The sequence below is a fragment of the Elephantulus edwardii genome, unplaced genomic scaffold, assembly GCF_000299155.1.
Source record: "Elephantulus edwardii isolate Elephantulus edwardi_28Jun2011 unplaced genomic scaffold, EleEdw1.0 scaffold00001, whole genome shotgun sequence".
NCBI lineage: Eukaryota > Metazoa > Chordata > Mammalia > Macroscelidea > Macroscelididae > Elephantulus > Elephantulus edwardii.
Genome location: NW_006399751.1, coordinates 22,393,462 through 22,409,287, shown reverse-complemented (window position 1 = coordinate 22,409,287; position 15,826 = coordinate 22,393,462). Strand labels below are relative to the sequence as shown.

Below are 15,826 nucleotides of genomic sequence, written 5' to 3'. Positions count from 1 at the left end.
AACAACAACAACAACATGTGAATGGGCAGAAATATGTGAATGGGTTATGCACACAAGTGAACTGGCTAGTCTCGCCACTGAACTGAGCGAGTCAGCAGCAAGAGGCAGACAGATCTTCTGATGCCATTGAAGAGAAAGTAAGAAAATATAGGATGCAGCAACATCTACTGCCAAACAGGAAAACTGGCAAGAGATGGGTCCTTTGAGGGGCAGCCAATATTGGTAGGACAGAGCAATTTGTTAAGACAACTGGGGGTGGGAAGCCAATGCTAGCAGGACCGAGGACTTTGTTGAACAACTGGAAATGGGAAACCAATAATGGCAGGACTGAGAACTTGGGAACACCAAACCACAAGGTTCAAGGCAGAGGTGCCTGTGTGCACATTTAGGGATCTGTATTGACTATATTCTGTTATCAATCTGTATTATAAACTTTTGACCTACCAGATGGTTCTGTATGGTCTGTGAGCTATTGTATCAGATTTAAGATCCAGCAAAGTAGTAAGATTGGTGTTGAGATGAGCAGAAGGAGGTACAGGAGCATGGGGGACATGTCTGGCCTTGATAATTCTCCTTTGTGAAGTTGGCAGAGATCAGATATGGCTGCCCCATCAGGCCCTTGCTCTTTTCACAGCCTGTCTTTGGGATTGGAGCACAGCTTTTTACCACTAGGCCACCAGAGCTCTCAATTAAATACCATACCTAATCAACTTTTCCAAGTATCATTTATTTGTTTTTTGTTGTTGTTATAAAAATACAGGTAACACAAAATTTGCCAATTCAACATTTTTCACTTAATTCAATGAAACTAATTACATTAATCTTGCTGGGCAATTGTCACATTCCTTTCCATATTTTCCATCACTGTAAACAGAAACATAGTGCTAGTTAAACAGAGTCTCCCGTTTCCTTTTGCTTCATTCCATGGCAACCACTGTTAAAGTCTGATCACTGTTAAGTTCCCAAGCACAATTTTTTTGCAACTCTAATAATCTAGTCTTGAGTGTGGTCATTAGAATGAAATCATATAGAAATCTAGAGATGAGAGTTAGATATGTAAGTAATCCTTTCCCTTTCTAGATAGGGAGTGGAGAGTGATGGTTAGAAAGGTTGATAACTAAGCTCCAACACAAATCAGTGGTGACCTCGAGTGAAACTCTTGTCCTGGACTCTTTAGCAAATGTCTTTTCACCTACAACACATTTTCAGTTTGGGAAAAATATCATAAAATTTCCTAAAACTATATTTGCTCTCTCTTTCATTTGAATCTCTATTATATGTCTACTTTCATGAAATTTTATAACCGTGACATTTAGCTACTTCTTTTGGAGTGACATATGGTACTGACAGATTATTTTCAAAGTGACTTTCATGGGTATCTATATATTCAAATAAACTAATGTTTCAATTTGACTGATATCTGACATTTGATGAGAACAGTGCATGCACACAAATGTTAAAATGATGAGAGATGTGTGGTATACAAAAAAGAATAGTTGAGAAAGGCATCATCTGAATTTTAACTAGGCATCATCTGAATTCCACTCAAAAAACACTAAATCAAGCTATATTTGCTTTAGAAATGGATTATATTTCTGATTATAAATTAATAAAAATGATACAATCTCTCTTATTCCTTTAAGAAGCAAAAAAGGTAAATTGTGAAAACTTCATACTTTCCTAAAAACTACTGAGAATAACGGTGCAGGAGTTCTTTTGATAGTTGAAAAATTATATCTAGGTCTTTAAAAATATGGAAATATGGTATGACTTACAAAATTATGAAAAGTGTGAGTTAGAAAAATTGTCTGTGTACTCACACTTTAACTAAAGATTAGCTGAACAAGGTCTCTCTGAGGTCTTTACTGATTCCTCAGGTTATTATTTTTTAATAAAATTTTTTTTATATACAGTTAGTTTACTTACAAAGTTTGTACAAATTTTTTCACACTGGATCTGCCCCATTGCCTTTATCCACCACTTAAATTACTTTTGATGTGATAAAACATAATCTAAACTATATTAGGTCAGGTACTTAATCAGTCAACAAGTAAGCTTAATGAAGTTTCTGTAAGAGAAGATTCAACCCTACAGTTTAGTTTTGACTTGTGGAATAGGAACTAGGAGTCTGCTGAAGGTTTGTGGGCAAGACTGATCTCTGAGAATAAACATGAAGGTCGTAAGTAAACCTGTCAGAAGACAGTTACCTATGTTCCTAGACTGATATTAAAGAGCCTGGACTGGAGTAAAGTTGAGCGTAAACAGAATAGGTGATGTAGATTAAAAAGAGATAGTATAAGGGAATGAGCAGCACAGTACAATTAAAAGAAAGGGAAGACACAGATAGTTATACAGGAAGTACAGCCAAAAGCAGATAATAGGCAGACAAGAAGATGGATAGGAATAGTTGAAAAAGACTATACTTATGATCATATATAGATTTGGCATGCATACATGGGTGCATTTACAGGATATACTAATATGAATGAAGGTGTATTCCTGTATACTGAGACGCCAACAGGGTGAAATAATATGTAAGCCTCACTTGACCTGACTAAAACCCTCAACCTTAAAATTACTGCCATCAAGTAAGTTCTGACTCAAAATGGCACTACATCAAGTTCTAGGGGCAATAAATCACAGCAGGAGGAGACCGCTCATCTCTGTCCTACAGAGGCACTGCTGAATTTGAACCACTGGAAATGTGCAGCATTTGGGTTAGTATAGCAGCTCCCTAAAGGGAACTGTGTCACCTACATTCTCGTCATTACTACAGGGAATGAATACCCTGAAGGAGGGATTACTAGTTCTGGAGTCTTGGAACCATTAATTTGGCATAAAAGTCCACAAAGACAATGTTTTGCATCCTACTTTGGTGAATAGCAACTGAGATCTTAAGAACTTGTAAGCAGTCATCTAAGGTGCACCTATTGATCTATTCCTGTCTAGAATAAAGAGGGAAGAAAAAACAATGATGCATAGAAACAATTAGTCCACAGGATTAATAGCATATGAACTTCAATATTTACAGTTATGAACCCAGAAGAACTAGATGATGCCCAGCTACCACCATTGACTACTCAAAGAATTACAAAATAAGATCTGAAATAGAGTGGGAGAAAAATGTGGAACAAACCACACACACACACACACACACAAACCAAACAAACATTAAAAAAAGGCAAAAGTTACTGGTTTGATTGATAGAGATTGGTGGAACTCTCAAGACTAGGGTCTTTTGAACCTGTAACAAAGCTAAACCTCATGGCTGAAGATTGAGCCAAACAATACATAGGCCTATGTGCCAATAATATCAAGGAGATATTACTCCTTACAATCACCAGCTGAATGAAGTAAATATAGCAGCATTTACCCAAAGATAATTTCTTAAGTGAGGGACGTTGTAGAATAGAAGGATCCCTGGAAGTGAGAATTACTGAGAGGAAGTGGAAAATGTGTGGTTTAATTGTATTATAATTGTTTTATAACTAAAGTTATAAAACAAAATGCATGCACATGATTAAGTGAAAAGTGAATTGGCTTATATTCAAGGAAATCACAGTTTAAACTATTTCTTTTTATAAAAGTAAAGTAAAAGCTTGATCTCCTATGCCTCAACATGGAGATAGAGAAAAGGAGCTAGTAAAAAAATTATTCCAAAAGATTGATACCGAATGACTGAAACAATGATGACACCTCTAAAATGGTAGAAGAAGCTGGTCTAGAAACAGGTACAAATTTCTATTTTAGACAAAATACATTTAAAGGCAAACATAATCACTGAGGTCAGCCACCGTTACCTGGACAGGCATGTTGGCTGCAGCTAATATTCTTCTTTCCTCTCTTAGACAATTTGCAATAACCACAGCAACATGCATGGGATTTCCATGAAACTTTCCCTGAAAAAAAAAATTGAAAAACCTCAAATTTTAAATTAACATTTAAATGTATTTATCATCATAAAATATCAGTGCTTGCAAATCACTACCCCCAATAAATGTGCCAACTTATTTGAGATTTGTCCCAATAATTTATCTCATCCTAAAGTAAACAGAAACACACCTTTTGTGAAAGGAGACTTTAATGTGATGTTTATTTGTCTTCAAAAATATTCTTAATAATTAAAAAAATAGTTCTTCAGTATCTCTACAGAAAAGGTCCTCAACACACATTCAGGAAGTTTAGTGGTGCAAGTGGTCGAGGATTCCTCTACTAACCTGAAGACTGATCATCAAAACCTACCTAGTGTTCCTTGAGTTAAAGACCCAGGGTTTTGTTCCATAAAAATTTACATATAAGAAAACATTATTAGTTATATACTCTCACATGGAGTCTCTATGAGTCCAAAATGACTTGATTACACATGAATACAACCACTGTTTGCTGTAAATTTAGGAATTAAGTTCAAGGAGTTACCATGGAATAGGCTGTTCCCCAACTGTTCACTTACTATTTCTGTGCTGATGGTGTGATTAAAGGATTTCTTTTGGCCTGATGTTGTTCATTTCTACATCATACATTTCAACACCATGTATTTGAATACTTTTTCTATATCTAAGGATATGTATATTTGATGATCAAAGTTAATAGTACAGATACTGTAGCTAGAAACCTGAGGGCTTAATTCAGTCATCAGGCAGGTTAAGTTAAAATATTGGAATCCCTTTAAGGAGCGTGTAGATTTCTCAGTGTGACACAAGCCCCTCACTTCTCTTACCTACTTGGCAAGTGTCTGAGCCTTCTAACCTTGATTTCTAGGTCTAACTCAAATGCATGAAATTCCTTTGCTATTATTTTTTTTCTGAGGCAGGATTAAAATGAACCGTAATAACGAAATGCATTTATTTCATTTTTTTCCCCTCTGACCTTTTCTCTGGGGAGGTTGCTAATTGTCCCAGAAATGGCCATAAGGCCAATATTGTTGTTGTTGATTGTCATCAAGTCAAGCATGACTCATAGTTACTCTAATAATAAAAGACCTAATATCTTTCAATAACTATCATTGTTTTCCCAACTTCATAGGGTTTCCATAGGCATGTGGTTTAGGAAGTGATGCCACTCCTGCTTCCAAACCTGTTTTACAACTGGGAGCTCCACCAAACACTGTCTTTATTGGGAGACTATTATGGCATTTGACACCCCAATGGCACAAGGTTCAGCATCATTGCAAACTCGGGTTACCTCAGTACAGCAAATTGATAAAGAGTGATCTACAAAGAAGAATAATGTTCTTCCAAAATATAACAACACTAGTCTCACTCAGCAGAGTTTAAGTGCTGTAAAGTAGAATACAACTCATAGTACCCTTCTGAACAAAAGACTTGAACTTTGTTCTATAATTAACATCATTTCTATGTTCATAGAGTTTCCAGAGGCATCTAGTTTAGGAAGTGAATGCCACTCCTGCTTCCAAACCTGACTCAGTCTGGAAGCTGCTCCAACCACTGTCCATGACTGGTGACCATTATGGTCACAACTATAGCACAGTGTTCAGCATCACAGCAACTCCAAGTTACTTCAGTACAGCAAATAGACAAGTGACTGCTTTACCACTTAAAGAATGTTCATCCCAACATTATGTGACCCTCAACAAGATTCAAGAAGCTAACTTCCAGATTGGAACCACTCCACACAGCCTCCAGGCCAGCTGCAGGCTTAACCCAGCACTACGGAATTTTAAAGACCAGCCTAACAAATTCATAAGGCCAAGAGCAGAACAAAATAACCGTTTACACTGTGGGAAACTGACAATCATAAGTAAATTTTATAGCTTGGAAAACCCAAAGTATCTGCCTAGGAAACAAATTAGATTGCTGAACGGAAACATTTTTAATGACCTTGACTGCTGCCACAATTTTATTAGACAAAACATAGTAATTAATTTTTATCTGTAAAACTAGGCAAGCAACATGCTTCTTAATTCCTGCTGCTTTGTATTCTGCATCTTTAAATCTTATTCCCTTTAGAGGGAAAGAATGAAAAGTGCCTCAAACTTAGAATATGATTAAATAAAAATAATCCTGCTATCAAAAATACCAAATTTCCAATAGTTGCCGCATTGACCAATTTCTATGTGTTGATAATCTCTAATTCTTCCTAGTTAGAATTTGTTCTGGCTGCTAATTTTCACTCACATGCATATAATCAACTCTCCAAGTAAAGCTGTTTTTCTCATGTTGCTGTTATGGAAAACTGTCCCTTTATTAAAATATGCTTCTAGAGTAACTTTCGGATGCTATTAATTCTGTAAACTTAAAAAGCCTTTCCATCAGTATCATGACTTACTCTAAGACCCCAAGAATTATTTTTATATTTTCCTCACTGTTATATGTTATTGTTGTTGTTAGGTGCCGTCAAATCGAATATGACTCATAGTGACCTGAACAGCTAACCCGGACCCTGCCCTATCCTGTGTCATCCTTATTATCTCTGACACACTAGAGCCCATTAGTGGAGTCATTGTGTCAGTTTGTCTTGTGAGGGGTCTTCCTGTCCTTTGCTAACCCTCCATCTTTCCAAGAATGATGTCCCCTTTGTATTTCATTATTTATCATTCAGATAATATTTTCCAACATTTCTGAGCTCTGTTATTTGTGTTTAATTTTTCTTTCCTACTTCAACTTCACTTTCTTGTTCAGATTCAATTTCCTCATATATTTTGTGAAGTTAAATTACTCATTTTTTCCTTTTTTGCTAAGAGTGAGGGATCACTATTATTTTCATCCATGATATTTTCCCACTTGCCTTTTTTACTTTTTCCTAACTTATTCCCCCATGCTTAAATTTTTGAGACAAAAACAATCTTTGAAAAATTGATTCATATAGATCCAATCTCAAAGTTTTTAAAAATTTTCATAAGCGTAAAAGATTGAGATCTCTAGTTCATAGGTTCACTGTGAGTTAGAGTTGACTCAATGGCACCTAACTACAAGAAGCATAAAAACTGTACTCATAGTCAGCTTTCAGAAATTCAAATATATGAGCTATAAAAGACAAAACAAACTCTAAGTATGTGTTGATAGAAGGAAGAAACAGAAAACCAGAGGAAGAGAAATTGTTACTGATGACTCGTACTTTTAGACTTGTTATGTATTACAGGTGAGTCAAATCTTTCATTATTGTGAACTGACTTTTGTCTCTAGAAATGCTTTCTGATTCAAAGCAAAAGTATAAACTCTGAATATTTATTTCGATCTCTTAGAATATTTGTTTTATCCTCATTGTAAGAACTCTAATTTCCACACAGATTATCTAAAAAAAATATGTAAAATTTTGGTGCAGATATAAAAGAGAAAATATAAATTGTTAATATCTTCCTAAAATTTGGTCATATATTTAAACTTTTTTTTTTGTGCATGTATACTTTGGGGTTTTTTGGTTTGTTTTTTGTAGCCATCGAGTCAGATCCCATCCTTCTTCAGTGGAGGTTCTGGTAGATATTTACACTTTTGCAAACTTTTCAACTTCAAGTCACTGTCAATGATATTTTTCTATAGACAGTGTTCTCTTAGGCCATCAAGAATTCTGGTAATGCAGAATTTCTTAATAGTATTTAAACCATTATGTTCATTCTGCAAGTTTTGGTGCTAGTACTTCCTTGATCTTACCAGAAGTTTTTAATTAGAAGAATTCAAACAAGACCTACAGTACACATTTCTTTTGTAAATAGTCCTTAAAAACTTTGTTGGCAGAGACATTGACTGGTTGTTGATGCCGTTAAGTTGTGGTGCTGGAGAAGAGTATTGAACATACAGTGTACTGCCAGAGAACAAAAAGATCTGTCCTGGAAAGGGTGAAACTAGTTTGTTCCTTAGAGGCAAGGATTTTGAAGCTCCATCTCATGTACTTCAACAATTTTTGCAGGAGGGATCAGTCCTTGGAGAAGGACATTATGCTTGAAAGAGTAGAGCGCCAGCACCCAAGAGAAAGACCTTGGATGAGATGGATTGACACAATGACTGTGGCAATGGGGTCAAGTGGGTCAGAAATAGTGGAGTTGGCTTAGGACAGGGCAAGGTTCAGAGCCATTGTTCACAAAGTCTTTAAGTTGCTATGGGATGTAGTCAACTCAATGCCCCATAACAGCAACAACAATGGTCTAGACTTGACATCATTATTAACAACCACATCATTTTACTTTTAGTTTAAATTGTTACTTAATCTTACAAATATACATCCATAAACTTGAGAACTAGACACATGGTAGGCTTCCAGATGTCTATTTCAAAAGACTTCTAGACAATTCTTCATCATCATCTACTTTAGTGCATCCATAATATTACTTTTTATAAAGAATGCACTAACAACTTCAGCTGCTGGTACTTAGGCAGAACATCACTTTTTATATATGCCCCTTATAAGTCAAACTTTTGATCTTGACCTCTTTAGTATTTTACATTGACAGCATAATTTCAAAGCATACCAAAGACGACAAATTTCTGCTGCGAGCATTACTTATTTGATTAAAGATGTGTTTTCACTTTTCCTCAATGGCATATGCTAGAAGTTGCATTCTGTTTAAAGTCAGCAGGAAGTTTTTGATAAATTGACACACATCATGGTGATAATCCTGTGCGATGGATGATTCATTTACTCCAGCCTCCTATTGTGCTAAGATTCCTTTCATCTATTGTTAGAAATTTGGCAATTTATCTTTCCACTGTTGCTTTGTGTGTGATAGGAAATTCTTGTTCATGAATGCAGCAATGTGATCTAAATTATTCTGCTTGGGGCACTTTCCTTTCTTATACCTTATAAAGTACTTGAGTGTGCTTTCTAAGAAAATGTAGAATTTAGAATCATTTATTCAGTGACAACTATTTGTTTAACAAATATCAAATTTATACCCTGATGATTTATTCTCATCCCATTCTGCATACCCAATAACTGTTTCTATCTTTAATCATACCATCATACTTTGATGACATTTTAAACAGTAATTAAACTCAGTACATGTAGTGCACATAATTCAACTGTGGTGACATTATGAACAGATATGACTTCATTTCAATGGTGATTAGCACATGGCAATGATAATAAAAAGATTCCTTAGGAGGCGTCCTTGAGTGGTGCATATGGTTGATGTAAATGGTTGATATCCTCAACTGCTAACCGAAAGATCGATTGTTCCAGTACACCTAGAGATCTACTTCTGAAAAATCAGTCATTGAATACTCTATTGAGCACAGTCCTATTACAGAATTGACCCAATAGAAATTGGCAATGGGGTTGGTGATAAGAGTATAAAACACATTCTGTTTTCAGAGATGTTAAAAAAATGTAAAATCAACAAAATAATTAGCTTTCTCTCCCCCCATTTTTGCTGCTTTAAACTCTTTGGCTTTCTTCAAATCCTTTTTTTCACCATTCTCCTGCCTAATTTCTATATTTGATTTGTCAAAGGCGTGACTAGTTCTACCAAATTTTCTGAGAACTAAGGTTAATGACAGAGAAGGTTTGCTTCAAAAGAGTACCCTCCTGTCAAATGGCACAGAACCTGAGGTTTCACAACCAGGCATTAACTGCTTTTGGATCTTTTCTCCACAGCCCCTTTAGATGAAAAACACATCTTAAAGTCACTGTCATCTTTATTAGATTTTTATTTTGTGAAGGTTTCATCAGATGGTATTCTCTGAATGCAGTGATATGACAACTTCAAGGTGAGAGTTAGAGCTCCTAGAGAAGAATGAGGAAGAGCTCAGAGAGAAGGAGGAGAATAGTTGTCAAAGATGCTGCTAGCTTCCAAAGAAACATGTAGCCAACAACTCTAACTTGGGTTTCTCCAGAAGCTAACAGAGAGTCTCTCGTTGGTATTAGGTGTCACTGAGTCATTTCCAATTCATAGCAACCCTATGTTCAACGCAATGGAACACTGTCCAGTTCTCTTCCACCTGCACAATCATTGCTATGCTCATTGTTGCAATCACTATGCCAGTCCATCTCATTGAAAGTCTTCTGTTTCCACTGATCTTCTCTTTTACCAAGTATTTATGTTCTTCTCCAGGGACTGGATCCTCTTGATAACATATCTAAAGTATATGTGACAAAGACCATCTGTGCAGCCTTTTCTTTGGAGGTTGTTTGTTGGTCCACTTGTGAGGATTTTTGTCTTCTTTATGTTGAGGTGTCATTCATATTGAAGCTTGTAGTCATTTTGTATTTTTTTTTAAATTGTAGTCTTTGCTCTTTCTAAGTACTTCAAGTTCTCTTTGCTTTGAGCAAGCAAAATTGTGTAATTTGCACAATGCAAATTTTAATGAGACTTCTTCCAATCCTAATACCATATTCTTCTTCATATTATCAAACTTCTGGAATTATCTGCTCAGTTTACAAATTGAGTAAGTATGGTGAAAGGATACAACTTTGAGACACTTTTCCTGATTCTTAAACCACACAGTATCTCCTTTTTTTTAAATAATTGTCTTTTAAATATGCATAGGTTCTGCATGAGTACAATTTAATCCTCTTAAACTCTCATTTCTTGAAATGTTATTCCTAATTTACAATGAGCCGCACAATTGAATGCCTTTGTATAGTCAATAAAACACAAGTAAATATCTTTCTGGTGTTTTCTGTTTTCAGTCAAAATCCATCTGATATTAGCAATGATATTCCTCATTCCATGTCCTCTTATGAATCCAAATTGGCTTTCTAGCAGTTTTAAGTTGATATCCTGTTTTTAATGCCCCCAACTGCTTTTAAGTTATCTCCAGCAAGATATTACTTGTTTGTGGTAGTAATGATATTGTCCAATAACTTCCACATTCTATTGGAGTGCCATTCTTTGGAATGGGCACAAATAAGGAACTCTTCCAGTCAGCTGGTGAGGTAGCTGTCTAAATGTCTTGGCATAAAGGAGTGACTGCTCGTGAAGACTGCTCATTTTGGTATAGAAGAGTGATAGCTTCTTGAAGCATTCCAGTTGGCTCTGTCAATTCTTGGAGCTATCTTTCCCCCACAATTGCCTTCAGGGCATCTGGGACTTCTTCCTTCAAGATTTAATTCTTAATTATATATTACTTTCTGAAATGATTAAACATCAACCAATGTTTTAAAAAATACAATTAACTCTGTTCATTCATTTTATCTTCCATTACTTTAACCTTTTTTTTCTATAATCTATGAAACACATCAACCACACACCAACATGTTTAACTTCTCAGGTCTCTAAAAAAGAAGCTGATATCAGAATTAAAATACAAGCCACGATATATATAATATATGCTATATGCCATATGATATATATGATATATGATATATATACCTGGTTGATGCTACTGTGTTGATTGCCATCTAGTTGAGTGCAACTCATAGAGACCCTATGAACAAAATACCCGAAGCCCTTCTATACCTATTGTCGTTTCTCACATTTCATAGAGTTTCCAGAGATATTTTGTTTAGGAGGTGGATGCTACCTGGTAGACAGGTATAACTGTGTGATATGAAGAAACAGACCCTAATCTACCAACCCTATAGCTGAAGTCGACTTGGAGCACGTATGCCTTACATAACTGTGACAGAACCCATCTTACTGAAAATTTTATATCATCAAAAAATTGAAAGCAGAAAGGGTTTGGTGAAAGTTGCTTCTAGGAAACACAGGAGACTGAGACAGGGAAGGAGCAGACACTTGCTTTCAGTGCTGACTCATGGTGAGCTCCTATATGTCACAGTAGAACTGAGCTCCAAAAGGTTTTCAGTAGCTGATTTCCCAGCAGTATATCACCAGATCTTCCTGCTGAAGTGCCCCTGGGTCGAATTGAACTTCTAGCCTTTCAGTTAGCACTTGAGAACATTCACGATTTGCACCACGCAGGGACTCCAAGGAAGAGAAGGTGGCCAGTAAAGTGTGTGTACCCTTTTTCCATACCTATTCAATACAAATGCTGAACAAACAATTTGAGCAGCTGTGTTATATAAAGAAGAATGTGGCATTAGGTGTGGAAGAAGACTCATTAACAACCTGTGTTGTGCAGATGACACAACCTTGCTTGCAAAAACTGAAGCAGATTTAAGTATTTATTGCAGGAGACTAAAGACAGTCTTCAGTATGAACTACGTCTTAGCATCAAGAAAACAGAAATTCTCGCCAGTAGACCTTTGAGCCGTGGTGCCAGAGAAGAGTATTGAGGGTATCATGGACTGCTAGGAAAACAAACAGATTCATCTTGGAAAGGGTTAAACCGGGCCGCTCCCTGGAGGCAAGGATTCTGAGGCTCCGTCTAACATATTTTGGACATGTTGTAAGGAGGGACCCATACTTGGAGAGGGACATCATGCTTGGTAGGGTGGAGGGACAGTGTAGGAGAGGAAGGCCTTTTATGAGGTAGATTGATTCAGTGACTGGGGTAATTGGAATGGGTGTGTCAGAGACAGTGAGATTGGCACAGGACAGAGCAGAGTTTAAGGCTGGTTATACATAGGGTCGCTATGAGTCGCAAGCAACTCAACGGCACATAACAACAAGACCGAGAGCCAGTATCATGATAGATGGAGAAAAGATTGAAGTTGTCAATGATTTTCTTTTACTTGGATCCACAATCAAGACCCTTGTAGCTGTAATTAAGAAAGCAAAATATATGTACTGCTTTGGGGAAATATTCTGCCAAAATCTTTCCAAAGTTCTAGGAGCAAGGATGTCAGTTTAAAGATAAAGGTATGCCTGATCCAACCCATGGTGTTTTCAGTTGCTTCCTATGCCTCTGAAAGTTGGACAGTGGATAAAGATGACAGGAAAAGAATCGATGCTGTTAAATTGTGGTGTTGGCAGAGAGTATTGAATGGACTGACAAAAGACCGGACAAGTCTGGCTTAAAGGAACTGTAGCAAGGGTGGTGCAAGAATAGAGGCAAGAATGGTGAAAACTTCGTCTCTTTTTCTTTGGACATATTTTCAGGGGAACCAGTTCCTGGAGAGAGATATCAGGCTGGAGAGGGTGGAGGGTCAGAAAAGGAGAGGAGAGCCCTCAATGAGGTGGCTTGACACAGTGACTGCCACAATGGGCAGGACAGAGATCATGAAGATGGAACACAATAGAGTAAGGGCACTGTAAATTGTAAATGGCTCATTGGCACCTAATAACAACATCATCATCAAGCCATTTTCTATGGTGAAGGGAATCCTGGAGTCACTGTAGAACATGCACTATGAGTTACCTATACAAGAGCTTCAGGAACTGGAACATTTTTTATACTGTATTTTCCCAAATATTAGTTAGCCTTGAAGCAAGGTGATTCTGATGCTGGCTGTTGGCAGTTGAATTGCTTGAACTAAGACCTGAGGGAATGTGGGCAAAGTACCCCTGCCTTCCCTAACCTTAATTTGAGAAGGGTTTGATTTACTGCGTACTCCTGGTTGCCAGCTCTCTTTTATCATCTCAAGTACTGCTGTTAAAAGAATTTTTATCCCTGTCTTTTATCAGGTTCAAATACACTGGCAAGTCCAGAGGATAATATAAGTGTTCCCCACCCCCAACTCAGTTCTTACCTATCCTCATGCTATTTTTATGCACAAAATAAACACATGGAAGTAATAATAAAAAGAATAAATTAAAGTGAATAAAGTTATCTGGTGCTCTAGCTTAAAGTTAACCTTAGGTGTTATAATTACCACAAAGTTTGTCTTGATAAGAGAAATGCAAGATATAGATCCTTAAAGTACATAAACTATTGATGCACTATTTTAATTACGCTAATATAAGCATAATTGGTTTTGGTCAAACATTCTTTCAAGTTGTATAGCACTGGTCTATTTGCTGCACAGAGGTAACTCATAGTTATTGTGATGCTAAACACTGTGGCACTGATGTGTCAAATGTGATAATGGTTACCCATGGTGAACAGTGTTTGGTGGAGCTCCCTGATTAAAACAAGCTTGGAAGCAGGAGTGGCATCCACTTGTGAAACAGCTTGCTTCCAGAAACTCTGTGAATTTGGAGAAATGATCAAAGTTATACAGGTGTTCAGATCTTTCATTCATAGGGTCTCTATGAGTCATCTATGACTCGATGGCACTTAACAACTATAAAAACAACAACAACAATATAAGCCCATCTTAAAACATACTGTAGTAGTTAAAAATTAGCTGCAGATATCTATGGCTTTTTCAAGCTTATTTTCTTAATTAAATGATAATACCTCTTTTTATTTTACTGCTGGGAAATTTTAAAATATCATATTTATTATTTGGTAGTTCCTGTATTCCACATTGGATCACCTTTTTTTGGAATGGGAACAAACATAGATCTCTTCCGATCTGTTAACTTGGTAGCTGTCTTCCAGTTTCTTGACTCAGCCTGGTGAGCACATCCAAGTCTGCATCTGTTTGCTGGAACATGTCAATTGATACTCCATGGGTTCCTGGAGGCTTATTTTTTTGCCAATGCCTTCAGTATAACTTGAAGTTCTTTTATTATAATTGGTTCTAGATCAAGTGCTACTTTCTGACATGGTTCCATGTCAATCTGTTATTTTTGTTACAGTGACTATGTATTCCTTCCATCCATCTTATTTTGATGCTTCCTGGATAATTAAAAAAATTTCACGTAGCATCTTTTAGTATTGCAACTTGATGTTTGATTGTTTTTCAGCTTTATAAATGTTGAGTGAGTTCTTATCTTCTCATTTTCTGATTCCAGCTCTTTACATATTTCATTACAATCCTTCACTGTGTCTTTTCAAGCTGCCCTTTGAAATTATAAGTTCATTTATTTTTGTCATTTCTCCTCTTGTTTTGGCTTCTGGATGATTTAATGTACTATTTAGAGTCTCTTCTGGCATTCATTTTGGTCATTTAATATTTTATTTAATATGACTCTTTGCTTTCTTCCTATGTGATATCCTCTATATCATACCACAACTCCTCTGGCCTTCAATCATTAGTGTTGGAGGTCTCAAATCTGTTCTTGAAAAGGCATTTAAATTCAGGTGGGCTAGATTCAAGGGTCTATTTTTATTCTGTTGACTTGTTTTAATTTCCTTCAGCTTCAGTTTGAACTTGAAAATGATTAAGGTTGACAGAAGAATCAATGCCTTATTGTGGTATTATAGCAGAGTACTGAAGATCCCCTGGCTGTTCTTTTCAGTTCCATTGATGAAAACTGTCAATTTGGGGAGAAAAATGCCTTAACAATGTTGAGTTTTTCTCATTTTTTATATTGTTAATCTGTAAAATTACAATATTTCTTAAAGCAAGAAAAGAACAAAAAAAAATCTGTCTTCAAAAATTACAACTAGAATGCTGCTTATTGGTGAGGACGGTGGCACTTTGTCTTACTTATGGCATATTTTCAGGAGGAATCAGTCCCTGGAGAGAGAGATCCTGCTAGAAAAGGGAAACCTGTTCATAGAATCAGCAAAACAGAGAAAGATGTTTCACACAATGAGTTGACACAGTGATGACCACAAGTATCAGAGAGAGTGTGAGAACGGCACAGGGTTCAGATCTGTAGTTCCTAGACCTACTGTGAGGCATAGTCAGTTTGATGGCATCTATAATTTCTTTTTTTTAATTGAGATTTTAATGAAAGTTTATAGAGAACTTGAATTTCCATTCATTCATTGTTGCACATTTTCCTCCTTGGCCCACCAGTTTGCTTTTCTCTCTGAAAAAAAAATTTCTTGCATTCTTGTACAATTCCCCACCCCACCCCAGTCCACTTTACTATGCAGCTCTTATTCTGGACTATTGTCACACAAACAATACCTAATCATATATTCCTTTTACGCAGTTCTTTCCCTCATCTGTTTCAATGCTGTGAACATTATTTAACCCTTCTTTTCTTACTTTCCCTCAACTTCCATGCCAGTCCTATTTTATAAAAGTGGCA

At 36.4% G+C, this 15,826-nt stretch overlaps 1 protein-coding gene across 1 annotated transcript in view; it reads right to left on the bottom strand.

Annotated features, from left to right (window-relative positions):
* Window positions 1-15,826, bottom strand: part of STAT4 (signal transducer and activator of transcription 4) — a 141,883-nt gene that overhangs the window by 57,876 nt on the left and 68,181 nt on the right. The window contains exon 4 of the mRNA XM_006878751.1: window positions 3,801-3,899. Within this exon, the coding sequence (XP_006878813.1) occupies window positions 3,801-3,899 (99 nt within the window). The remainder of the gene's footprint in view (window positions 1-3,800; window positions 3,900-15,826) is intronic.